Raw genomic sequence first — 27,398 nt, forward strand, 5'->3', positions numbered from 1 at the left:
AGTTATACATGTCTCATTAAAGTTATCTTAGAGGAAATTTACCAAAATGAAAGCAAATGTATTTAACATACGTGGTCCCACTAGTGGGGAACACACCAAATATTTAAATCTTGGACAGCTAGGAGTGGTCTGAAAGTGAGCCATTGCTGCTTTACAACTCAGCTTCCTTTACCAGCCCGCCCACCCTGAGACCCGTTTCTCTCTCTTACTATTCCTTGGCATAAACTACCTGTGTCATAGTTAACTATGGTACACAGTGCCTTAACTGGATTAAAGGTTCTTTGGTATATGAGTACCTTATACATCTTTGTCTTCTCCATTGCACTGAACATCATAGTTTATTCAGTTACTTATGGAAATGGATAAAGCAACATACACATAAAAAAAGCTCCTAGTGAATTCCAAGTAGAACAGAAAACTACTCCACTTGTACAGGTAGCAGCTGCACTGTGTTTGCAAAATATACTTCATGTAAACAAAGCATTTCCCTTTAAGACAGTCCCTCCTTACAGAGAACTTTGTTCTTTACTCCAGTGCATTTTTGGGGTGTGATGATGAGACCAGTGTTAGAATGATTGCCCCAGGTACCAAACTGAGTTGTATTTTCTTCGTTCTTTCTGATTTAATATTAGTGTAGCACAAATTCATCCACAGGCTTTCTAAGAAAGAACTCTCTAAACAACCCATTTTTAAATTTTATAATGTCCCCAAGTTGCTAAATTTAAAGCAACTAGGGTTAGCCACATCAGAGGAAAAAGTGAGACAAATTTAATTAGAAAATTCAAAGAGATGACAGGGAAGCAAGAAAATGTAAAATTAATTGTAATTTGATCTGAATGAGTTCATACCTCGTCATCCTAATGTATGAGCCAGGACATACATGCTCACACACACAAGTGTTCTCTGACCAAGCCCAATATCAGGCCAAAGGAGTCTGTCTCATGAAAAGAAATGTAAAGGAGGCAAGGTTATTCAGCAAAGTGTAACACAGAATTGTAGAGGTTCTACATTACCATGTCTCTTAAAGAAAATAAAAGCAAAGATCCGCGGTGGTTTTTTGGTTCAGTAAGTAACATTCATTTTCATATTCCCTTTGTCCGTTAAATGGGCAAAATACATCAAATCACTTTTCCATGTGTGAAAGCATTCAAGTACATTATAGAAAAGAGGCAATGAAAACTCTGTCTCTAAAGTTTAAAGACAGAGGGAGCAATGAGGGGTCAACAGGTGGTGAGCGAGAGATCGCGCAAAAGGCTGCCTGGCTTCTGAATTCTAGGTCCTTAACTGAACAAGATTCTGAAGCCATGAAGCTTCCTCTATTCATTATCCCCTTCTTCAAAGACAGACTAATCACTCAGGGATCCAGACACCCAATGTAGAATTTTCCAATTAACCTAACTTCTACCAGCAGTTTCTGCTAACCAAAACTTTGAGACTTTCTCCAATAAACATAATTGCGTTCAAAAGGCTAGTAGCTGCATATTAAGATGAAATGACATCATGTCTGAGATTGGCTTTAAAATATTTCAGTAGAAAAGAAAAAGCTATAGGAGAAGCAACTGCACAACTGCAGCAGTCTTACAGTTACTAAGCCTGGCGGTGGGGGGAGGGGGGATCTGGAGGGTCACTGTATTATTCTCTCCACTCGGGCGCTTGAGACTTCGTAAAGAACTTTAGGAAATTCTGCTCATCATTCGTATGGGTGTATGAGTCTATGAAGAGGACAGGAAGTTTGACTCAGAGCTCAAAGCTGCTCTTGAATCTGGGATTTCTTTCTTTCTTTCTTTCTTTTTTTTTTTTTTTGACAGGCAGAGTGGACAGTGAGAGAGAGAGAGACAGAGAGAAAGGTCTTCCTTTTGCCGTTGGTTCACCCTCCAATGGCCGCCGCGGTAGGCGCGCTGCGGCCGGCGCACCGCGCTGATCCGATGGCAGGAGCCAGGTGCTTCTCCTGGTCTCCCATGGGGTGCAGGGCCCAAGGACTTGGGCCATCCTCCACTGCACTCCCTGGCCACAGCAGAGAGCTGGCCTGGAAGAGGGGCAACCGGGACAGGATCGGTGCCCCGACTGGGACTAGAACCCGGTGTGCCGGCGCCGCAAGGCGGAGGATTAGCCTAGTGAGCCGCGGCGCCGGCCTGAATCTGGGATTTCTGATTTGGTCTAGAAAAAAAAAAAGCTTTTCATTTGTCTTTCTCAAAGGAAGGAAATAATACAAATGTACACATTATCCGGGGATGTAGAATCTGCGAGAGCACAATGCATTCTTTAAATTAAGCCTAAAATTAGAGAATTCTAAATTTTCTGGGGAAGAAACATCACCACTGAGTTGTCCTGGGCTGGATACAGAGGCTGCATGACATGGAAGACATGGAGTTGGATTTTGAATTGGAAGAAGAAAGTGGAGAGTGTTAATTCTAAGAATCTAGATTCCCTGATCACTTTCTCAGATCTAAGGAGTTTTTCTTGCAGAGCCTCAATCCGTCTGCCCTGCTCATGACAGAGGGAAGCATTGGGGGTCTCCTGGAGGTCACACATCAGAGAACGACCTTTTCCCTGTGCCAAAGAAATCACTTTCACCCCCACAGGACTGAGGATGCTCTGGGCAGAGGCTCCACCCTCCCTGGCTGCGTCTCCACCCTTTTTTGCCCTGGAGGGCCTCACACTCTGGCTCCTCTGCCATGTTTCCCTGGTGGACCTGTCCTGACAGCCTAGCAATGCTCTGTGACCCAGAAAGTAAAAGAGCCCCCTGTGTCTATAGGGACATTTTTGTTCCTATGCAAAATTCAGCATATAGGTTTGAACTCCTACGTCACTGATGTTGTATTAGAAATAGAAGAGGAACTCAACAGCAGCAAACTATTTTTATTTTGCACATGTGTCATGACCATGAGGTCTATACTGACAGGTTTTTTTTTAAGTTTTTTTTTTTTTTTTTAATAGAGGCTCAGTTAAGAATTCACTCTGTTGACACTTAGGTCATAAAAATTTTGTTTTAAAAAATGAGGTATTTGGTTTACTGTGCCAAACAGTAGTGATTTGGGCAAACTGTGGAAATGGGCTAGCAAATAAGAAAATGAAGTGAATCTATCAAATATTAAACAGAAACAGGATTTGGCAATACGATGCTGTGACACCTGAGAGTCTTCACTGTAGCCCAGATACATCTACCCACTTCCTCTCTCTAAAAGCAAAACCCAGCAGGACTTCCTCCTAGGACACACATTCCTACCCAGAAAAGACAATGAGAATGAAGAGGTGAGCGAATACAAGGAAGAGAGAGACTCAGATCCTTCTCAGTGCCCCTCCTGTCCCCACTCTACTCAGAAATATTTATTAATCAACCACTACTTTCCTTGCTTTCATGTTATCTTAGAAAAACACTTGGAATTAGGGCAACAACAGCATTGATAAGTGAATTGATGTAGAACTGTTGTCAAGGCTCAAAACACCACGAACGATCTTGAGAAAACAGATGAGTATTTCACATAAAAAACTGAACAATCAGGTTAGCCAGGCCCAAGATGATGATGAAAATGTGAAAGATTAACTTAGGCCATGTCAGCCGTTCTTCTTGCTGGAGAGAAATGATGTAGATGAGAGATGGATAAATGAATACAAAGGCCAGGCCGCAGGCTGCTCCTGAGTATCTGCAAAACAAGAGCTTTGGGCATTAACATTCATCTGGATTTTGCTTTTTCCGATTTACAATTAAGGCAAATAGGGTGTCACTCAAATCGTCCTCAGTCTGATACTGTAACAGACCTGAAACATTTGGGTTTAAAACTGATTTTTCTTGCTAAGTTAACATAAAATATTACTTCCTGCTCATCTTTATAGCATCTGCTTGACAAAGAGTTTTCATTCATCTCTCAAATCGCCATAGTCCCTCCACATCTAAGTGACTGTGGCGATTTATTCAGAAACATCTGGAGATAGGCTTCCTACCTTTGATCTTTTATAAATTAATTATACATTCTGAGTTTCTGAGGGGCCGTTAACATCTGTTGAAGAATGAGAACAGATGAGTGCCTCTGTGGCACTCAGCATAATTATCAGATAGTAACAGAAATACCTAAACGTGACTGTGGTGGAGAAACACTGTCTTCTCCCTTTCTTGTACTCGCCTTTTCTTGTAGAATGGCTTAATATGAACCTGGGAGTCCGTTATGTCAACAAACATCAGGCTAATAATCTCCCTTCTTGTTTCTTTCTTAGTTAAGGGTCTACATTAGGGAAATGAAATCAAATTGATCAAAACCTCAGTTTCTCATGAGAATCTGAGGTCACAACTTTATTCCCATTCTATTCAACCTGTTACAACTTTCCAAAGTAAAGAATATTCTGGAAAGAGCCCTCAGCAAACTAAAACTTACTTATACTTTTATTTTCTACTTACGATTGACATTGAAATATATTTTTGAGTAGAAATGGATTAAAGTTGGGACATAGCCTCAACATATAATGGATCTTCCAGTACTCCCAAGAAGTTATACACTGATATATTAAAATAACTTTATTTTGGATGAAAAGAAAGGAAATACAGTGGAAGAGGATAAGAAAAAGAAGGGGAAAGGTAGCTGAGACTAAGGGAACTACATTTGAATGTTATTTGCTTTTAATGCTCACAGGAATTTTATACAATAAAGTTAAAGCAATAACTACAACAACAGGAAACGCCCAACAGTGAATAGGAAGGAGTCCAGTTCCCTCCCCGAAGTACCTTATGATCCCTCCTATGTTTGGGTAGAAACAGGCCATGCTCACTCCAGCTCCCACAACAATCAGATTAAGAATCAGCACATGGAAAATGCTAGACGTTGAGAGTTTAGAGGAAAGAAAAAAAAAAAAAACTAAAAATAGGCACATTGTAACACTAATATAAGAACACAATTTATTAACTTTAAAATGAGAATGTCTAAAGCCTGACAGCAGTAAAAAAACAGAAGGCAACAACAGTACTCGATGATGATGATGAGATACTGGTCAGCCCTTTCATTCAATTATATAAGTAGATTAAATTTGTATGAAAAAACTGGTAGTGGGTATCAAAGTTCATATTCCTTAATGCAGAAGTCCATTTGGGATATCTTAAGAAAATCAAAACCATGAAAAAAGCAATTAACATAAAGATATCTGTGGGAAAACAGAAGAATCCTAGATACATGCAAGCAACAGCTGACTGGCAGAGTGTATTTAAAATACTTATTACCAGCCAGCGCTGCGGCTCACTAGGCTAATCCTCCGCCTTGCGGCGCCGGCACACCGGATTCCAGTCCCGGTCGGGGCGCCGGATTCTGTCCCGGTTGCCCCTCTTCCAGGCCAGCTCTCTGCTGTGGCCAGGGAGTGCAGTAGAGGATGGCCCAAGTGCTTGGGCCCTGCACCCCATGGGAGACCAGGAGAAGCACCTGGCTCCTGCCTTTGGATCAGTGTGGTGCGCCGGCCACGGCGGCCATTGGAGGGTGAACCAACGGCAAAGGAATACCTTTCTCTCTGTCTCTCTCTCTCACTGTCCACTCTGCCTGTCAAAAAAACTAAAAAAACCAAAAAAAAAAACCAAAAAAAAAAAACCAAAAAACTTATGCTAAAAAATCAACCAGGCAATTTGGAATTAAGCTAGCTGTATTTTCATGGCACCAAAAAAAAAATCTAAAAACATTTCTGAAAACAGCAGAAGGAAATACATAGAAAGACTACAGCAACTGTATTACAATTTGGGGTAGTATTTCTTCTTTTCTACAACATACTTTCTGTAAAGTATTTATTTTGTGGGTAGGTCTTTATTTTCCAAATTTAATTAAGTGAATCTAGTCACTATTTACATAAATAGAATATTTACTAATTTACTTAGATATTAATCAAAGTTTGGGAATCCATTTTGGATACAAATAATGTAGATAAAGTTTGATACTCAAGAAGTAATTCCATTTCTCTCTAGACTGATTCTCAAAATGTAAACAGATACATCTAAGCAACCCTCTGGGACCAAGTTACTCGTTTAGTTAATCCTAGATAAAGATGACAAGCAGAATTAGAAACAAAGAAAATAATTTACACAAATAAGTAGCTAGACTTTCAAAAATATTAGGTTTCCAGATCTTACTATTTATCTAGAAACTCCAACCTTAAATGCTTCAGAGCTTTAAGACACTGGCTGGGTCTTTGTTATTTCTGTATCACCAAAGGAAGCAATTTTATGTGTTTGTAAAGTAGTGGTAATTAAAGTGTGACCATAAAGCACAAGGACTTCCTAATACCCTTCCAGGAAGTCCTTGAGATAAAAGTTATTTTCAAAATAATACATTATTTACTTTGTAAAAGCAATGGCAGTAAAACCCCTGGCTTCTTAACATGGGTCACGGCAGTTAGCTGCACCTATGTCTGTGTTCTGCACTATACTCTTCAGCGCCAAATATTCTCAAAAGAAAAAAAAATTCACTAAAAATGTCCTTGAGGGGCCGGTGCTGTGGCACAGCCGGTAAAGCTACTGCCTGCAGCGCCGGCATCCCATATGGGCTCCGGTTTGAGTCCCGGCTGCTCCATTTCCCATCCAGCTCTCTGCTATGGCCTAGGAAAGCAGTAGAAGATGGCCCAACTCCTTGGGCCCCTGCAACCCACGTGGGAGACCTGGAGGAAGCTCCTGGCTCCTGGCTTCCGTTTGGCACAGCTCCAGCCATTGTAGCCAATTGGGGAGTGAACCAGTGGATGGAAGACCTTTCTCTCTGCCTTTCCTTTTCTCTCTAACTCTTTCAAATAAATAAATAAACCTTTAAAAAATAAGTCCTTGATAAAGGGATAAAACTTCCTGGTTTTATTATATCTCATATTGTGCATAAAGAGCTGCTCAACATTTCATGTGCTCCAATGTGAAGGACACAGGTGGCGCATCGCTGCACGTGGGGATACAATGGCTGTCTTGAGAAAAGTACTCGTGTGGTGGAGCTGAAGGCTAACCTTGCTGTTTTTCCTAATAAATACTATTTTTACTTGAAATGTAGACATGCTACAGTAGTTCAAACTTGGGTGTTTGACAGACATTTCCCTAAAATGAATGATATGAGTGTCACTTCAAGGAAAGCAACTGGCAGTTGCCAATAATAAAAAAAATTTGAACTTTCAGAAAAAGACTGGAATTTTGGAGAATTTGTATTTGTCACTCTGAGCTTTACAGTTTTCCAATATATAACGACTTGTGTGATGAAACTGGTGGTGATATGAGTGCGTGTGGGCTTGGCAGTCTGCACTGAAATGTGTATATACTTGGAAGATCCACAGGCCTCAGTGAAGCTGTGTTTTCTAAATGACTAGACATGATGTTCCAAAATCATGCATGGGTACAAACAGACCAACAATCAGTTTTAATGTAACCAAGTCTCAGATTCCACATCACAACTAAGTTTTAACATGGTATCAGAAAAAAAGACCCACAGTTCTCTTAAAAGGCCTTAAAAGTACCCCTTCTTTTCTCAACTATGTATGCATGTGAGAATGGGTGTTCTTCACATATTTAAATGAAAACAGCATATGAAAGCTTGAATGCAGAAGCAGAAAAGAGAATCCAACTGTCTGCTAGCAAAGCAGACATTACCGAGTTTTCAAAGTGTAAACCAAAAATCTTTTTGGAAGTTGGTATTTCTCATAAAAATGTTATTTAAGTTAACAAGTAATGGTTTCATTGGTTTTCAAACAAATTAATATATACTTTATTCCATTTTGATTTTAATGTTAAATAGTGATAGACACAGTCACACAAACTACAGCTCCAAGAGATCCTCCAGCAATTTTAAGAATATAAAGGTAGCCTGAGGTCAAACAGTATGTTCCAAAGAATGCATCTTTGGAGTCCTTGTAACAGATAAATTAAAAGGTGTTCTTGTGGTAAGGGAAGAAGTGTAGTGTGAACACAGAAGGGATACCCCAGACTTTTTTCCAAGAAGAAAAAAATTCTAACAGCTCCATTCTGCAAAACAGTGGCAGAAAAAAATAACATTTGCCTAGAATTTTCTCATCCTTAACTTCCCTATATTTATTTTACTTTGTTAACTATAAATATAGCACATGGTATAAATATAACAGGAGTTATATTTACTAAACTCCAGTATTCTAGATGAGCAATATCAGAACTAGCTGCTGCTTCTATCAATACTAGCAACCTTGAGACTCAATTTACAGCTGAAAATATCTACTGAGGGTACAGGCTACATCAGTTCACTTCAAACAAGAACTGAGGAAGAGCATTTGCTTAATTGGTTACTGTAAATACAATATTTCATTCATTAAAACAATTTTAAATAATTTAATTTTTTTTCATTTAAAATAATTTATTCCCAATAAGATAGGGCTAGGTATTTTTCACTAGGTTGAACCTGTAATAAAACTTAACATAAGAGGAGGATAACCCAGGGTTCCTGAGAAGGCTCCAGGGAAATTCTAAAACGGGGCATGGGTATTTTTCTTGGATAAGGGTAATAGCTTTCAACAGATTTTTTTAAAAGGGTTCACAATTCTTCCATCCTCAGTAAGAACTTAAGACTTACAATAATAATTTGAACTGGCTCTACATTAAATAAGAACTTAAACTTCTCATCTTCAGTTCTAAACAACTGATAATTTATGTAAAAATGCACAAATGTTAATAAATATACAAGTACCAGTGATCAATAATTAAAATAAAAGTGCTGCTTCTCATTAGAAACACATGCCAACAGAGGTACTATATATACACTATGAGCTTCTTAGCAATGTGTAGATTAATAGCCACGGAATCATAAGATAAATATAACTGTTGTCAGAGCTGATTAACCATGCTGGAAAGAATGAGTGTTAAATCATTCTGGACAAGGGAGTGCCTTCTATTTTTAAAACTCTTCAGGTGAAGAGGACATCCATTAGTAACCATTTTCATTAGGCAAATTTTTATAGCAAAAGGATCAGTCACACTTTAAACTGACCTGTTTGCACAGTCATTTGTTGCTTGGCACATCTTGCTGGTCAAGAGAAGAGCCCTTACCTAGGATAAACGTCACCGAAGATATGGCCCAATAGCTGGACACGAGCCAAGTAGCCTAGGAGTGGGTATACTGTCATCATCTGGAACAGCAGGAACATCCTTGCAATGAAGGACAGGGTGTCACTGCTAGGGAAGTTGTCTAAAAAGTTCTATTGCAAGAAAGATAATGAGGTAATGTCAGCAATCTCATTCAGCACAACTCCATAAAACGGAACATTTACTGCTTATTTTGAACAAAGGTGCTATTCAAACTGTGGCTGGTGCCCACCCACAAACTGCAGGTTAACTATCTTCCAATGAGGTAAGTACAGGAATCACAAGTGCTTAGACACTTTCTAGAAATCTGACAATGCCACATTTTTATTCTGTTTTACAACCGCAGTATCAGACAGCTTTGACATTAAAACAACAACAAAGACAATCCTGAACTTCACCACAGAAAGACTGAGCAGCATACTCCATATTAGACTCAAGCATAACACTCAAATCTGTTTTAATACATTTAAATGATTACATAAATCCAGTGCTATTTCATGCTCATTAGCTCTTTGCTTTTCTTCTTTCAAAGTACTGTAGTGCTTTCAAAGTCAAGGGAACAGAGGAAGGTGAGCGTGTCATCACCATTTACAATCTATCACTAAATAGCCGAGGATTTATTTCTATGTCCTTTCATAGCTCTTTTCTCTATTTTAGTTTGGTAACAAAAACAAAGCTAATCATTCAGAATTTTTATTTTTCCCTTTCAAATACAAAAACTACAAATATTACTATCCCCAAAGAAGTGGGGCTTTATATGAGATTTTTTTTTTTTTTTTTTGTACTGGTGAAATTTTCAGTAAACCTTTGGAATCAAGGAATTAAGGAAATCAAGACTATAAGAACATTTCAAGTTATCATAACAGCAGTAACTCAGTCCCATTTCTCTTATGAAGATGAGAATACCATTATAATTTGGCTGTAATAAGTCACATTGCATATTCCACTGTACTCTATTTGAGGAATTTCTTATGAATAGAAAAGCCACCTGTGAAAAGCTCTTTTGTGTGTGTGTGTGTGTGTGTGAGAGAGAGAGAGAGAGAGGGAGAGAGAGAGAGGGAGAGGGAGAGGGAGAGAGGAAAAGAGGAAGGGAGGGAAGGAGGGAGAGAGAGAAGGGAGGGAGAGACAGAAAGAGAGAAGTTTTCGGTCACATTAAACTAGAGATTATATGAGTACTACTCCTATTTTTGATGGGTTAAATCAAAGAAATTGTTACCTATGGCAACCTTTCAGTAAAATATTTTTCCCCTCAAAGATTTATTTTATTTATTTGAAGGGCAGAGTACAGAGAGAGAGAGGGAAGGACAGAGAGGTCTTCTATCTGTTGCTTCACTCCCCAAATGGCTACAGTGACTGGGGCTGGGCTAGGTAGAAGCCAGGAGCCTGGAAATCTTCCGGGTCTCCCACATGGGTGGTAGGAGACCAAGGACTGTGCCATCATCCACCGCTTTTCCAGGTACATAAAACCAGCACACTGCCAGCGCCACAGCTCAATAGGCTAATCCTCCACCTGCGGCGTCGGCACACCGGGTTCTAGTCCTAATCAGGGCGCTGGATTCTGTCCCAATTGCTTCTCTTCCAGGCTAGCTCTCTGCTGTGGCCCGGGAGTGCAGTGGAGGATGGCCCAAGTGCTTGGGCCCTGCATCAGCATGGGAGACCAGGAGAAGCACCTGGTTCCTGCCTTCGGATCAGCGTGGTGCACCGGCTGCAGCGGCCATTGGAGGGTGAACCAACGGCAAAGGAAGACCTTTCTCTCTGTCTCTCTCTCGCTCGCTCACTGTCCACTCTGCCTGTCAAAAAACAAACAAACAAACAAACAAAAAAACAAAAACCAGCACTGGTATGGAATGGCAGCCACAGGTGGGGGCTTAACCCACTGCACCACAATGCTGGCCTCCAAAGATTGCTTTTTCCTTTTATTCTCTCTCTATGTATCTCTTTTTAACAACCAAATAGTCTGTCTGTATTTTGCTGCCTGCCACTCAGCATCAAAATCTGAGTCAGCTCCATGGACAGAGGAACTGGTTAAAACTAGTTTACCCATAGTACTTCCACATCTGGGCTTTGGAAAATAAGGGAGTTCAATGTATGCTCAGTGGAGGTTTTATAAGTTCATGAGAACTACTTATAAGAGAAATATATATACATCACAAGAATAATTTGCCATAAGGTGCCTGCATGCAATGTTATCTAAAACACATAATGAATTTTATCTTACAGTATAATGGAAAAGGAAGCCAAAGCTCAGAAAGGGTGGAGAAGGGGCTTTCATTCTCACACTTAGAGTGGGCAGTGGAGAGGGTATTCAAACCCAGGCCTGCTGGTATGGTCATCGTGCTACTGGGTTATCCTGCCTACTATGCATTTACGAACATTTAGGTAACCACACAAAGAGGGTACACAGTGCCTTACCTGCTCAATACAATCTTTTGATAATGGTGGTGAAGGAAATGAAGCAAAAACCAGAGCTCCAATATACAGATAAGTTAATGTCACTAACATATAAGCAATGCATAGATCTCTCACCTGTAAATACAGAATACAATTTCTATAACACTGAAGAAATCTGCAGTAAGTCTATTTGAATAGGTTAAATAAGAAGCCCAACAGATAAGTGCAAAATTTATCTTCTTACTTTGTGTATGTGTTTTACTTTCTAGATACCCAACCTGTTCACAGAAAGTAGTTAAAACAAAATCCACATGCATTTACAAATAGTCTGCCAATTTTTAAGAAACACTAGTTTGGGGTATGTAGACTAAGCTACCTGTTGGCAGATGTAGGATGTTAATATAAACAGTGGTTTAACATGATCAAAATTCCGACTTAATTTCAAAAGGTAATTTATTTACTTTATTATAAAATAGTTATCCACAATTAAAAAGATGAGATACAGAAAGAAAATAAGTATAAACCACCTACTTACTGCTTGATTGGTAAAATTAAAAAAATTCTTCCTTTAGTAAATTAACCTCTATCATCAAAGTACATGTAGGCCACAAGAGAGTGGAACACATTAAAATATATTTAATAATAAAAGGAAAGATAGTTAAAGAGCAAACAATAAGTAGGTATTAAACACAAGCTTAACAAACTTAAACAATAAATAAAGGGAAATCAAAAGACAGCTGTTATAACAGCTGCAAAATGTTATTACTGGAGTCAGCAAACAAACGCAGAACATTAAATAAAGTGGATTGCTTTCTTCCACTGCTGTTCCCACCCTCCCATCTCCATGCAAAGCTCCAAGCTACTTAATGCAGCCAGCTGTCAGATCCAAACAGAACAGATTCCACTGCTTACAAATCATCTCCTTCACCACTACAGTTACAGCCAAACAATGCAGCATCAGTAAATTATGGCAATAAGCCTATTCATTTTTCATTTTAAACACAAATTATTTTGAAAGCTAGGAAAACAGAGTAGACAAAAATTATACACAATTTTTTAGTTTGATAACACAATGAAAACATTAGACACTTAGCACTAGAAGACATTTCTGAGTTTTTGGGCATATTTCCTCCTTGAATAGGATAAAACAATAGCAGAGTTTTATAAGCTTGAATATAAATTTGGTTAAAAAGCAAATAACTAGTTATGAGAAATCTTAGAATCAGCTCTTAGTTGACAATCTGTTTGAAAATAAACCAACGATTTCATGCCCTAAATTAGATGATAGTTAGGACTACGGAGCCAAAGGCTTACGAAAGTTGGCTCGAGCCCGCCCACATAGCTTCTCATTGTTTAGAGTTGAGGAGAGAGGATGACTGAATATCGAGGAGAAGGATTTCCAAACCTTTCCTCTTTAGGTCATGCAACTCTAGGGCCCACGGCAGGCTGTTTTAAGGCTGTCTTAACGGTCAGCTCTTGAGTGCCTCATGTTCTTGTGTGGGATGAACAGAAATGATCCAGGCAATGCCTATTTTCATATCAAAGGTAGTAGACTCCCATTATGATGTCTGAAAGTCATTCCACCCTCAACCTACTCACTCAATGCCACTTTAGAACAGAAGTAGCCTCGTAAAAAAATATTGGTAGGCAAAACAACCTTGCCAGAGAGAGCTGTACGTACAAAGGACAGTCCCCATTCCACAGTCATTAGCTTACACAACACTGAACCACATTATTTTAGTCTATGTAGCTTAGCACATTCTAGGGGACATTTGATAGAGACTTAAAGTCCACAGGTTTATAAGGTATAAGACATAATAAAAGCTTTTCCCTTCTGCTTTCCTGTCCTATAGCACTGCACACATACTTCGAAACAGTACCTCTTACGCTGTATTGTGAATGTCATTAATTTTTATTATAAAAGCCAGAGGCCAGCATTGGGGTACAGTGCATTAAGCAGGTTATAACTCAAGCAGCTGAGTCCTTATCACACAGGTGGAAAATCCAGGTTGAGCTTAGGGCTCTTGTCCTCTAGCTGGTACAGTCCTGGATTGTTGTGGGCATTTGGGGAGTAATCCAGCAGATAGAAGATCTCTCTGTGTCTGTGTCTAAGTCTATGTCCCTGTCTATGGCTGTCTCTCTTTTTAAGTAAATAAATAATTTTTTCATAAAGGCCTTTTAGTTCCAAATTGTATGTCCTTAGCCAAAACGATGGAGAGCGGACCAGACTCCAATGCATCGTGTCCCAGATAGCAGACAACAATAATGGGGGAAAAAATGAAAGTACCAAAGCATAAAAGACAGCACACAGAGAAAAGCTAGAGAAATACTAAAACCAGAAAAGCTCTGTTTTATATACTGCAACATAACAATCAGTAGAACTGGGTCAGTTACTTGTTTTCATCTGAAAATATGCTAGCGAACAGAATTAATGCTTTCATTAAAGCAGCTGAGGTTTAGCATGATCCTGGCAAACATGCCACCTGTGAACAGCATGTACATATGTGGAATTTGCTATTCTCTGGCTCAAATCCAAGCCATCACCGTACTAGGCCTACATATAAGGCCTCCTGAAAGCCCACTGAATGGGAAAAGGTTTCTAGAACAAAACCATCTTTTAGAAAATGTGACTCAAAGCATAAAATATATTTAAAAAGAGACACAAGTGACAGTATAAACTGGTAATACGTCAAGTCTCGGGAACAGGCAGTGGTGGTAGTGGGGATCCAAAGACAGAATGTCGACTCAGAACGAGTACTGGGTTTACAGTAGGGCTGGCAGTGGGTCTGGGAGCCACTTTCTGTTTGTCAAGTGTAGTTTATTATTTGTTCCATGCTCCGTTCACAGTGAAAATACTAACCAGGGGAGCATTTACTAACAAAAACACAGAAACTGGCCACACAGTTCTACCCCAAACAATCACATAAAAGCTTGTGTTGGTATATAGCCAGGTGAACTTCAGATGCATATGAAGATGGAAAAAGTAACACATTAGAATGTACCTCAAATTGTTAAAGAAGCAAGCAAGAGTAATATAATTAAATAAAGACAGAAAAACATAAATTCAACCAACCAACAACAAAACACCGTACAAGTTCTGGTTCAAACACAGTAAAGAAATATCAAGAGGTCAATTCACATATTCAGAAGAGCAACAGAGACTACATAATCTGATGATAAGGAAGGAGCCGGATGATGTTTAATCCCTTTATGTTACATTTTTTTTTGGTAAGCAATACCTTACTATAGAAATGATTTCCCATCTACTGACATGAGCCATGGAGAAATTATGTGTAGAAAAAATACTAAGTTGAACTTGGAAACCTGGAAAATGGTCACTACACCTGTTCAGGAGCCTTATTATTCTTTCTGCACGGATATCTTTAGATCATAGTTTAAACAGAAGAGAAGGAAGCCTTTTCCACTCTTTTGTTTTCTCCTTTCAAAGCTTTGTTTACTGAGCTTGGAATGACTAACCATTACCAACATCAACCTCTGTTCTCCATGACCCTTTCTCATATCTGGAACTCACTATATGGATCAAGCCTCTTGTCCACGCCTTGGTGAACTGCCGTACTATTTGATTCTAACTCTGCATCAGCTTCTATTATTTCATCCTTTGTGCTATCAATGCTGTGAAGTGTCTCAGAATTCTTTTAATGTGAAGTTTCCTGAGAGTCTTGTTTTCTCTAGGCCATATTCTTTCTCTTCATCACAACCACTTTCCAAATTTATACTGGTAAGATTGTATTTCTACAATTGGATAAAATTGTAAGCTATTTCTTATGTTTTATTGAAATTTCATTTCCAGTATTATTATGTTTCATTGTTGCACTAAAGCATTTTTTTTTGCCAATTTCCTCTTTCAATTAACTACATTTGTAAAATACCACCTGTTTTATCACCCAGAGACAAGGAGTCAATACAATTGCTTGCTTTGCAGACTGCGTGGTAAGTGAGTAAAGCACAGTGATCAATCACTGACAGTCTTTTGAGTAGTGATGTGACTGTTCACTAATCATGATGTACACCTGTTATTTCTGCTATGATTTGTAAAATGAAGGCTTAGCAGTTATTACTTTATGTGCGTATTCATTGTTCAAATGCTGAATTTGCATCACATTGTTAGAGGCTACTGATGCAACTTAACTAAGTCACAGTAATGGAAATTTGTGCATAAAGGAACCATGCATTGTGAGAACTGCCTGCAATTTTTAGCTCATTATTTTGAGACTGTTTTCTAGGAAGACAAACAATTTGGAACTAAAAGGCCTTTATGAAAAAATTATTTATTTACTTAAAAAGAGAGACAGCCATAGACAGGGACATAGACTTAGACACAGACACAGAGAGATCTTCTATCTGCTGGATTACTCCCCAAATGCCCACAACAATCCAGGGCTAGGAATAAAAAAAAAAAAAACATAGGAGCGTTCAGGTTAAACTTTAGATTTCAATAAACCTGCAGTTCTTTTCCCCGAGACTCAGGTATATGAGGTTGTTCTCTGTTATTAGGAAGACCTTAAGTATAGAATGATCCAATACATACAAATCCTGAATTTGGGGGGGGGGGTACTATGATCTAGGTTGGTCTCAGAAAAGAAAGGGTAAGAGGATTAAAGAGACTAAAAACATGTTTCCTATTTTATAATATTTAATTCTCATTTAACCCTGACAAGTAGGTATTATCACTGCTATTTTTACATAGGGAGAAAATGAAATTTGACGTAAAGAAATATGGAAAATCCAGTTACTCAACTCCAACTTCATGTACAGGTAACATGCCAGATGTATGGTCAGGAAAGATGATGATGGAATAGTTTAACATATTCTTACTCCAATTTGTGACCTAACTTTTCTCCACTGAGAAGGCTTTTCTAATTTTTCTTGGGATTTCTTCTTTGACTCACTACTTGCTTAGAAGTATGTTGTTTAGGGGGCCAGCGCTGTGGTACAGTAGGTTAATCCTCTGCCTGTGGCGCTGCCATCCCATATGGGCACTGGTTCTAGTTCTGGCTGCTCTTCTTCTGATCCAGCTCTGGGAGGCAGTGGGAGATGGCCCAAGTGCTTGAGCCCCTGCACCTTTGTGAGAGACCCAGAGGAAGCTCCTGGCTCCAGGCTTCGGATTGGCTTGGCTCAGCCCGTTGCAGCCATCTGGAAAATGAACCAGCGGATGGAAGACCTTCCTCTCTGTCTCTCCCTCTCACTGTCTATAACTCTACCTCTCAAATAAATAAATAAAATCTTAAAAAAAAAAAAAGAAGTATGCTATTTGCTTTCCATATTTTTTGTCAAATTCCCAATTTCTTTCTGTTGTTGATTTGGAACTTCATCCTGTTATGACTGAAGAACATATCTTGTATAATTCTGATCCTTTTAAATGTATTGAGACTTGTTTTGTGACCCAGCATATGGTGTATTTCGTTAAATGTTCCTGTGTATCTGTTGCCTCCCAGGGTGCACATTAGCAGGAAGTTGGATTGGAAACAGAGGTATGACTCCATTCCAGGCATTCTGACATGGGATGCAGGATTCCCAAGTGGTGCTTTAACCCACTATACCAAATGCTTGCTCCAACATTTTGGATTATTACTTCTTTTTGAAGAATGGATCCTAAATAGCATGATGCAATGCTCTTTTTTTTTTTTTTTTTTTTTAAACCTCTGGGACTACTCCTTGTTCTGAAGTCTACTTTATCTGATATTAATATAGCTGCTCTACCTTTCTTGGGTTTAGCATTTGCATGGTAAGTCTAAATCGTTTTTTTGACAATTTTATTTTTTTTTAAAAGATTTTATTTATTTATTTGAGAAGCAGAGTTACAGACAGTGAGAGGGAGAGACAAAGGTCTTCCATCGTTGATTCACTCCACAAATGGCCACAACGGCCGCAGCTGCACCGATCCGAAGCCAGGAGCCAGAAGCTTCTTCCCGGTCTCCCATGTGGGTGCAGGGGCCCAAGGACTTAGGCCATCTACTGCTTTCCCAGGCCACAGCAGAGAGCTGGATTGGAAGAGCAGCAGCTGGGTCTCGAACCAGTGCTTCCATATGGGATGCCAGCGCCACAGGAAGATTAACCTACTGTGCCACCGTGCCGGCCCCTTAAAGATTTTATTTATTTATTTGAGAGGTAGAGTTACAGAGAGAGGAGGGGGTAGACAGAGAGAAAGGTTTTCCATCCATTGGTTTACTCCCCGAAGGGCCACAATGGCTAGAGCTGGGCGGATATGAAGCCAGGAGACAGAGAGCTTCTTCTGGGTCTCCAATGCGGGTGCAGGGGCCCAAGCCCTTAGGCCATCTTCCACTGCTTTCCCAGGTCATAGCAGGCAGTTGGATTAGAAGAGGAGCAGCCCAGAACTCGATCTGGCGCCAAATATGGGATGCTGGCGCCACAGGTGGAAGCTTAGCCCATCACGCCACAGTGCCAGCCCCAGGTCTAAGTCTTATGGATAGCATATTGTAAGGCCTTTTTTTTTTAAGCCCATCTGGCCAACTCTGCATTTTTTAAAAAAGATTTATTTACTTGAAAGGCAGAGAGAGAAAGAGATTTTTCACCTGTGGGTTCATTCCCCAAATGACCACAACAGTTGGAGCTGGAGGCCAGGAGCCAGGAACTCCATTCTGGGTCTCCCATGTGAATGTCAGGGGCCCAGGCACCTGGGTCACCTTCTGCTGCCCTTCGGGGCACATCAGTAGGGAACTGGATTGGACGTGGAGCAGCTGGGACTCAAAGCAGTGCTTATAAGGGACACCAGCACTGCAGGTAGAAGCTTAACCTGCTGTGCCACAACACGGGCCCCAATCTCTGCATTTTAATTGTAATGTTTTGACCACTTACATTTGATGGAATTATCATATGACGGTGTTTAATTATACTACCTTGCTATTTGTTTTCTATTTGTCTCTCTTATTCTTTGCTCTCTTTTCCCTGTCTTCTTCTGGCTCATATATATTTTTTTAAAGAATTTTATAATTTTATTATTGGCAGGTTAGCTATACCTCTTTATTTTTAGCAGTTGCTATTTGGCAGAGGTTGGCAAACTATGGCCATGGGCCAAATATAGTTTGCCACTTGTTTTGATAAATAAACTTTTATTAAAACACAGCCATAGGTCTGGCACTGTGGCGTAGTGGGTGAAGCTTCCGCCTGCAGTACCAGCATCCCATGTGGGCACCAGTTTGAGTCCCGGCTGCTCCACTTCCCATCCAGCTCTCTGCTATGCCCTGGGAGAGCAGCAGAAGATGGCCCAAGTCCTTGGGCCCCTGCACCCACATGGGAGACCCAGACGCCCAGAAGCTCCTGGTTCCTGGCTTTGGATAGGCCATCTGGGGAGTGCACCAGCAGATGGAGGATCTCTCTTTCTCTCTCTCTTCCTCCCTCCCTCCCTCCCTCTCTCTGCCTCTCTGTAACTCTGCCTTTCAAATAAAATAAATAAATCTTTAAAACACACACACAGCTACCACACTTTGTTTACTTATTGTCTATGGCTGCTTTTGTGCACACAGCAGTTGGGAAGTTGTAACAAAGACCATATGAGCTATAAAACTTAAAATATTTGTCACCAGAATCTTTATAGAAGCAGTTTGCTGACCACTGCTTTATGGCTGACGTTTAAAAACTAAGACTCTGTAGCATTCATAATTGTACTCCAAATACAAAATGCCTCACATACTGACTCAAGAAAAAAAATCTACGCTCAGCAGATACAGAAGTCAAGTACTCGGATAACTACTCACGTTGTTTTCTTGGTTCTTGTTGTTCTTCAGGAGTGTGATAATGCAATTATGAATAAAGAAAGCAAGGGTAAGCACACCAGTCAGCTGTGGAAATTGAAATCTTATCTCTGGGAAAAAAGAGACAAAATTAAAAAAAAAATGTTAAAACTGACAGCTAGAAAATGAGGCAATCAATTAGTAGCCAAAAAGTGGATTGCCACCAATCAGTTGACTCTGCTCTTTCATTCTTTTTTTTTTTTTTAATTTACTAATTGACTTGAAAGGTAGAGAGAGAGAGAGAGAGAGAGAGAGAGAGAGAAAGATCTTCCATATTACTCCCCAAATTGGCCCCAACAGATGGGTCTGAGCCAGGCAACGCTCAGAGTCAGGAACTTATCCTAGTCTCCAACATGGGTGGCATAGGCCCAAGTAATTGGGTCGTCTTCTGCCACTTTCCCAGGTACATTAGCAGGGAGCTGGGTCAGAAGCAGAGTAGCTGGGACTCAAATTGAGGCTCCAATGAGGGATGCTGGAGTCACAAGCAGAAGACTAATCTGTGGTACTGCTGGGTCACTTCCCAAGTGGCCGCAAAGGTCAGAGCTGGGCTGATCTGAAGCTAGGAGCACGTGTGCCATCTCCACTGCCTTCCCAGGCCATTAGCAGAGAGCTGGCTAGGAAGAGGAGCAGCTGGGACACAAACCGGCATCCATATGGGGATGCCAGCACTGCAGGCAGAGGTTTAACTTACTATGCCACAGTGCCAGCCCGTCTATAATCTTTTAAAATTTTTATATGTCAGCAATAAAATAAAATTGGAGGTCATTTCCACTTCTGTTTTATTTTTAAAAAGCTCAATAAATCAGGAACAGGACACTTGACACTTTCTTAAGAGAAAAACTGATAACACTGCAGATCAATAAGTCAGTATTATATAATTTTTATAAAGTCATCATTTTTGAATAGTTGATAAAATCCTTATTATTTGCAGATGACCTTATGACTCACAGATATTCTTGGCAGAGAAACAAAAGAAAAAGTGACAGAGGAAGAACTTCCATCTACTGGTTCACTCCTGAACGCCTGCACCATGCAGGGCTGGGCCAGCAAAGGCCAGGAGCCCAGAATTTAATCTGGGTCTTCCACCTGTGTGGTAGGACTCAACTACTTGAGGCATCACTGCTGTCTCCAGGGTACACATTAGCAGGAAGCTGGATCCCAAGCAGAAGGGTTGAGACTTGACCCAGGCACTCCAACAAGGATGCAAGTTCCATGTGGTTTCTTAAACTCCTGTGCCAAACGCCTGCCCCTGAAAATCTCTAGTAAAAATTCAACGTAACATAGCTAAATAGAAAAAAAATTTTTTAAATCCACTTTTTATATATATACCTACAATTACCCGATTAGAAATTATCTGAAGACAAAGGATCTCACAACAGCAAAGGAGACATAAATTTGCCTTGTGAATTAACTTTCTTATTAATATGCCAAATTCATATGAACATATTATAAAACTGTGACAGCCAGGAAGGTGTATTGCTCAGATCTCCCTTCAGCAAGAGGCCAATGCAAGGAGTGTGGGTAGATGACAGGTTCCAGCTGCAAACCCTTTGGGATCTGCTGCCCCACACAACCAGAAGTCACTCTCCCTGGGCAGCTCCTACAACAGCTGAGCGCAACACGACAATCTGAGCACTCCTCGACAATCTCAATGAGGTGAGTTACACCTTCAGGGTCTATTCGGCACAATTCACTCCGTTTTGGTGTCTATTTACTGGAGAATATGAACTGACAAAGCTGGTATTGGAAGTAGAATGAGAAAGCAGACAGTGAGGTGGGATTTGGGTCTTGGATCACTCATCATCCAGTTTTCAGTTATCTAAGCATATCCCAGGGCTCTGATAGTGTTCTCACTCTCACTGCTTTTCTAGATACCCTGTTGATTCACAGAGTGAATAAATGAGGATGTAATACTTCTGATTTTTTAAAAAAATTGTAGCAGTTCCATGATGAATTCTGTATTTGGGCAGGGAATTATAGAACCACGAAAGTTACTTCAAAAAGTCCGAGAAAAAAGAAATTATAAATTTGACACAAACATAAACAAGAGTGTCAAATTGTTAAATCAACAACAGGAGTCACTGTGTACTTATGTCTCATGTGGGATCTGTCCTTAATGTGTTGTCCAATGTGAAATGATGCTATAACTAGTACTAAAACAGTATTTTTACACTTTGTGTTTCTGTGTGGGTGCAAACTGATGAAATCTTTACTTAGCATATACTGAATCGATCTTCTGTATATAAAGATAATTGAAAATAAAAAAAAACTGGTGTTAAATTGGAAATTGCATACAAAAGTAATCAATTTTTAAAAAATATCATGTAGGATCTCTGTCCTTAATGTGCTGTACATTGTGATTTAATACTATAACTAGTATTCCAACAGTATTTTTTCACTTTGTGTTGCTATGTGGGGGCAAACTGTTGAAATCTTTACTTAATATATACTAAACTGATCTTCTGTATATAAAAAGAATTGAAAATGAATCTTGATGTGAATGGAAGGGGAGAGGGAGTGGGAAAAGGGAGGGTTGCAGGTAGGATTAAGTTTGGGGGGGGGGAAGCCATTGTAATCCATAAACTGTACTTTGGAAATTTATATTCATTAAATAAAAGTTTAAAAATAAATAAAGGTTAAAAATTAAAAAAAAATTTTTCTAAAATGTAAGTATAGTTTTTCCATCAAATGCGTTTTCTATGAACTTTTTGAAAACCCCTCTTACTGGTTTCCTAAAGATAAGCCTATCTCCTAGTTCAGGTCACCCCAAATAAAGGGGAAACAAAGTTCCAGAGTTATTCTGAGCTTAAAATAGAAGGCTCCTCTTGGTCTGGCCTGTGCCTTTTTATCCTTATCTCCTATCACTTTCCCTACAACTATTCTTTTACTCTAGCCATTCAAATTCTTCTAACTTCCTAAATGGGTCATTTTATCTCATGCATTAACTGCTACTTAAACACACTGTTCCCTTGACCAACACTCCATTTAGCAATCTCCCTTCGGTTCTTAAAAATATTCCTGTTTGAGAATCTTTCTCTGACTCTAATTGTTATTTACATGCAATCTGTGCTGCTATGTCTCTTGTGTATATCTTTATATTACGGTTGCTTTGTTTTTGTGACCCCCTAAGCCAAAAACTGGTGTTCTTATAAAATATTTGTTTTGTTTAATGGACACAGAAAAATTTTTTTAAACTTTTTTTTTTATTTGACAGGTAGTGTTATAGACAGTGAGAGAGAGAGACAGAGAGAAAGGTCTTCCTTCTGTTGGTTCACTCCCCAAATGGCCGCTATGGCAGGTGCTGCGCCGATCTGAAGCCAGGAGCCAGGTATTTCTTCCTGGTCTCCCATGCAGGTGCAGGGCCCAAGCACCTGGGCCATCCTCCACTGCCTTCCCGGGCCACAGCAGAGAGCTGGACTGGAAGAGGACCAACAGGGACTAGAACCCAGCACCCAAATGGGATGCCAGCACCGCAGGTGGAGGATTAACCAAGTGAGCCATGGCGCCGGCCCCGGACACAGAAAATTCTATTTATTTATGGCGTTCAACATGGTATTTTAACATAACTACATTGTGTAATGTTCAGATCAGTGTAAGGAGATGGCATTGTGGTGCTGTAGGAAAGCCACTGCTCGTGGCTCCAGCATCCCATATGAGTGCCAGTTTGAGTCCTGGTCGCTTCACTTCCAATCCAGCTCCCTGCTAATGCACCTGGGAAAGCAGCAGTTGGCCCGAGTACTGGGGCCCCTGTCACTCATATGGGAAATCCAGATGGAGTTCCAGGCTCCTGGCTTTGGCATGGACCATACCTGGCCCCCGCATTTAGGACACGAACCAGTGGATGGAAGATCTCTCTTTGCCCAGAATAAATAAATAAATAAATCTTAAAAAAAAAAAGACCTAGGAGCCAAGAAAGTTTTGAAAAAAATCAGTGTAAACATATTTATCTTTCCAAATGTGTCACTTCTTGAAAATATTCAAAATATTTTCTTCTAGCTTCTTTGAAATATACAGCACATTCTCCTTATGTATAGTTAGCCTATTGTGCAAAAGAACACTAGAATTTATTTCTCTTAATCACAACTCAGTACCAGCTGATCAACTTTCTCCCTCTCTCCCCCAGCCATTAGTAACCAATATTCTATCAACTTTTTTATATTCTACATGAATGAGATCATGAGGTATCTGTTTTTCTGTGTCTGTCTTATTTTACTTAACCTAATGACCAGTTACATCTATGTTGTCACAAATGACAGGACCTCATCCTTCTTTATGGCTGAATAGTATTCTACTGTGTACATACACACACACACACTTCCATTATCCTATGTTATGGCTGTTAATTCACAAACCTGTCTTACTGCTCCACTTAAGCTCCTGGAGGGCAGTGGGTCATGTCTTCTATGACAATTTAATATAATCAGGGTATTCATTTTCAGAATAAAGGACTTTTGATCATGTAAGTGCTCAAAATTCTACTTTAAACTATATTTTACCATTCTTTTGCCTTTTGCTAAGTTCTATTTTTCTAACAAGCTCTTTTCAATTTGGCTAATCTTTTCTCTCAGAAAAATCAACCTTTAGTATCTCTATGACACTTTGTGAAGCAATCTGTTGATTGTTTTCTGATTAAGGCAGGTGATACCACTGTTAGGTTTCTAAATTATCAAATTAAGAGTGGGTAAATATCCAGCTTTTCCAATTAGCCAAAAAGTACTCTTTTTCAGTAGATTTCTTTAAAACCTGAGCTTCCTTTTAACAGTGTTATTGAAACATAATTCATATGTGTACAATTAAACAGTTTTAGCATATTCACAAAATATTACAAAATAAGGTTCCAATACATGGAGGTACCACATTTTATTAACTCACTCATCAGTGATGGATACTTGGTATTTCCACTTTTTGGCTACTATAAATAATGCTGCTGTGAACATTCATGTATAAGTTTTTGTGTGGAAAATATGACATTTTCAAAGAACACAGTCACACCATGATAACTGCATAATAAAGACAGTTTTTATCCCAATGTTTTTTTAAAGAAGCCCTCAACTTCTGATCATTTTCTTTTTTAAAAAAAAATTTTATTTATTTATTTGACAGTCATAGTTACACAGAGGAGTGGCAGAGAGAGAGAGAGAGGTCTTCCATCCACTGGTTCACTCTCCAATTGGCCACAACGGCTGGAGCTGTGCCGATCCGAAGCCAGGAGCCAGGAGCTTCTTCCCGGTCTCCCACGTGGGTGCAGGGGCACAAGGTCTTGGGCCATCTTCTACTGCTTTCCCAGACCTTAGCAGAGAGCTGAATGGGAAATGGAGCAGCTGGGTCTCAAACCGGAGCCCATATGGGATGCAGGTGCTTCAGGCCAGGGTGTTAACCTGCTGCGCCACAGCGCCAGCCCCAACTTCTGATCATTTTCAAACTGTTTGTTTGATACCTCTGAAGAGGCTATCAAGAAAGGATGGGAACAGTGTTATGGCGTAGCAGGTAAGGCTGTGGTTTGAAACGCCAGCATCCTATATTTGTGCTGGTTCATGTTGTGGCTGCTCCATTTCTGACCCAGCTCCCTGCTAATGGTCTGGGAAAAGCAGCAGAAGATGGCTCAAGTGCTCAGGCCCCTGCCACCCATGTGGGAGACCAGGATGAGGCTCTTGGTCCTAGCTCCCGCCTTGTTCAGCACCGGCTGTCACAGCCATTTAGGAGTGAACCAGCAGCTAGAAGCTCTCTCTTTCTGTCTCTTCCCTCTCTTCTCTCTGTAACTCTGATTTTCAAATAAAGAAAAAAGCAAGCAAGCAAGCCTGTGGGAAGAAGATAACTGCAAACATGTATCTGACTAAAGGCTCGTACTAAGAATTTAACAAGAACTTCTATAAATCAATACAAAATAACCAATTAAATAGAAAAATGGACATAAAAGAGGAAATCCAAATGGCCAATGAATATATGAAAAGGTGCTAACTTCATTAGGCAACAGGGAAAAAATGCAAATTAAAACCATGATGTAATACCACCTGAGAGCTGACGTGAAAAAGACAAACTCTCCGATCCAGCTCTCTGCTATGGCCTGGGAAAGTAGTAGAAGATGGCCCAAGTCCTGGGGCCCCTGCAGCCACGTGGGAGACCTGGAAGTAGCTCCTGGCGTCTGATGGGCTAAGCTCTGGCCGTTGTAGCCATCTGGGAAGTGAACCAGCAGATGGAAGACCTCTCTCTACCTCTCTCTGTAACTCTGTATTTCAAATAAATAAAATAAAATTTTTTAAAAAAAAGAGAAAAGAATCTGGAGTCAGAATAACATTAAATTCTTCAACAATAATCTGGAAAGCTTTCCCAATGTCATGTAAGTGCTCAGAGTAAATTATTGTATGCCTGTTCTCATTCAGGTGTCAGAATTCAGAAAGTAAAGCCTTGTCAAATGTTACCTTCTATGTACCCTTTCTCAGGCAAAACCTGAATATACTCCACCAAAGAAAGAAACAGTAAATCAAGAAGTTCCAGAGAGAGGGTGAAGTGAGTAGGGAACAGCTGTGCCGCAGGCCTGCCTAGCAAGCAGCCAGGCCAGATTTCAGCAGGTAGACAGATGGCCCCAAGAGGAATTTTTTCCCAGAAAAAAAATAAAATGCAAAAAATCATCTAATGTGTTGTTCAGAGAGAGATTTTTACAGTTCTTTCAGAAACTTTGAGGAGAATTAGTGTTAGCTAGAAAATCAGGGAGCCAAAAAAAAAGCAATCAGTTATCTCTAGAAAAGTAGGTCAACAAAAATATTTTTATATAAGAAAGGAAATAGTTTGTGGCTTAACTATGAATAATACATGATAATCATAAAAGTAAAAATACTGAATCAGTTACAAGGCTGATTATATTAGAGAGATGGGAGAAGGGAAAGTTTATGTATAATAGGAGTGATATAAAAGTACTAAAGCCTTCTGGTAGGAAATCAGTAAATTGTGTCAAAAAATTTAAAATAAAGGAAAAAGGATATAAACATTGCTTTCTTTAAAACTACATTATAAACTTAAAATATATTCAATAGAAGGGTTTAGATGACTTGCCTCTGGGAAGTCTGAAGCAAAAGAAATCTGGTTTTTGTTATAAACTTTGTAGTACTATTTAATATTTTTTGAAAATATTTATTTATTTTTATTGAAAGATTAGAGAGAGAGATCTACCATCTGCTGGTTCGCTCCCTGGATGGCCACAATGGCTAGCACTGGGCCAGGAGCTTCATCTAGGTGTACTGCTTGGATGCAGGAGCCCAAACACTTGGGCCATCTTCTACTGTTTTCCCAGGCCATTTGCAGGGAGCTGGATTGGAAGTGGAGCAGTTGTGACAAATTGGTGCTCATATGGGATGCTGGCAATGCAGGCAGTAACAAGACCTGTGCCATAACACCAGCCCCCAACTATTTAACTTTTAGCAATCAGTACACATTTAAGACTACACCATTAATGTGGCACTCATATGGGATTCAGGCGCTGCAGGCGGAAGCTTATCCCACTATGCCACAGCGACAAACCCTTGCTATTTTTATTATTATTATTTTTAGAGGTAAGGTTACAGACAGAGTAGAAGGAGAGGGATTAGAGAAAGGTCTTCCATCCACTGGAAGACCACTGGCCACAACAGCTGGAGCTGAGCTGGTCAGGAACCAGGAAGTTCCTCTGGGTCTCCCACGTGGGTGCAGGGGTCCAAAAACTTCTGCTGCTTTCCCAGGCACACTAGCAAGGAGCTGGATGTGAAATGGAACAGCCAGGATTCAGTCGGCTCCTATATGGGATACTGGCACCACAGGCAGTGTTAGCCCCAGCACTCTTCAGTTTTAAAAAATTGTTTACAAAAATTATTTATTTGATAGGTAAAGAAAGAGAGATGGCTCCTATCTGCTGATGCTGGTATACTCTTCAAATGCCTGCAATGGCTTGGGTGGACCAAGGCCACACCAGGAGTTGGGAACTCAATCCATGTCTCATACATGGGTGGTGGGGACTCAACTATGAGGCATCACTGCTGCCTTCCAGTGTGTACATTGGTATGAGGCTAGGGAACAGTGTTGATCCCAGGAACTCCAATGTGTGATGCAGATGTCTTAACCACTAAGCCAAACACCTCCCCCATACTCTTCGTATCTTTTTTTTTTTTTTTTTTGGACAGGCAGAGTGGACAGTGAGAGAGAGACAGAGAGGTCTTCCTTTTGCC

At 40.0% G+C, this 27,398-nt stretch overlaps 1 protein-coding gene across 3 annotated transcripts in view; it reads right to left on the reverse strand.

Annotated features, from left to right (window-relative positions):
* Positions 1–1,956: 1,956 nt before the first annotated feature.
* Positions 1,957–27,398, reverse strand: part of SLC38A9 (solute carrier family 38 member 9) — a 92,454-nt gene continuing 67,012 nt past the window's right edge. Inside the window, exons 11-15 of one of the 3 annotated variants that reach the window (XM_062211976.1) lie at positions 19,168–19,274; positions 11,453–11,566; positions 9,005–9,153; positions 4,718–4,807; positions 1,957–3,644 (exon numbers count right to left, since the gene is read on the reverse strand). In XM_062211976.1, coding sequence (XP_062067960.1) covers positions 3,479–3,644; positions 4,718–4,807; positions 9,005–9,153; positions 11,453–11,566; positions 19,168–19,274 — 626 coding nt within the window. In that variant the 3' untranslated portion in view covers positions 1,957–3,478. Of the gene's footprint in view, positions 3,645–4,717; positions 4,808–8,945; positions 9,154–11,452; positions 11,567–19,167; positions 19,275–27,398 lie in introns of those variants that run through there. The other 2 variants (XM_062211975.1, XR_009868058.1) reach the window with 2 other exon arrangements.

The sequence above is a fragment of the Lepus europaeus genome, chromosome 15 (assembly GCF_033115175.1).
Source record: "Lepus europaeus isolate LE1 chromosome 15, mLepTim1.pri, whole genome shotgun sequence".
NCBI classification, from domain to species: domain Eukaryota; kingdom Metazoa; phylum Chordata; class Mammalia; order Lagomorpha; family Leporidae; genus Lepus; species Lepus europaeus.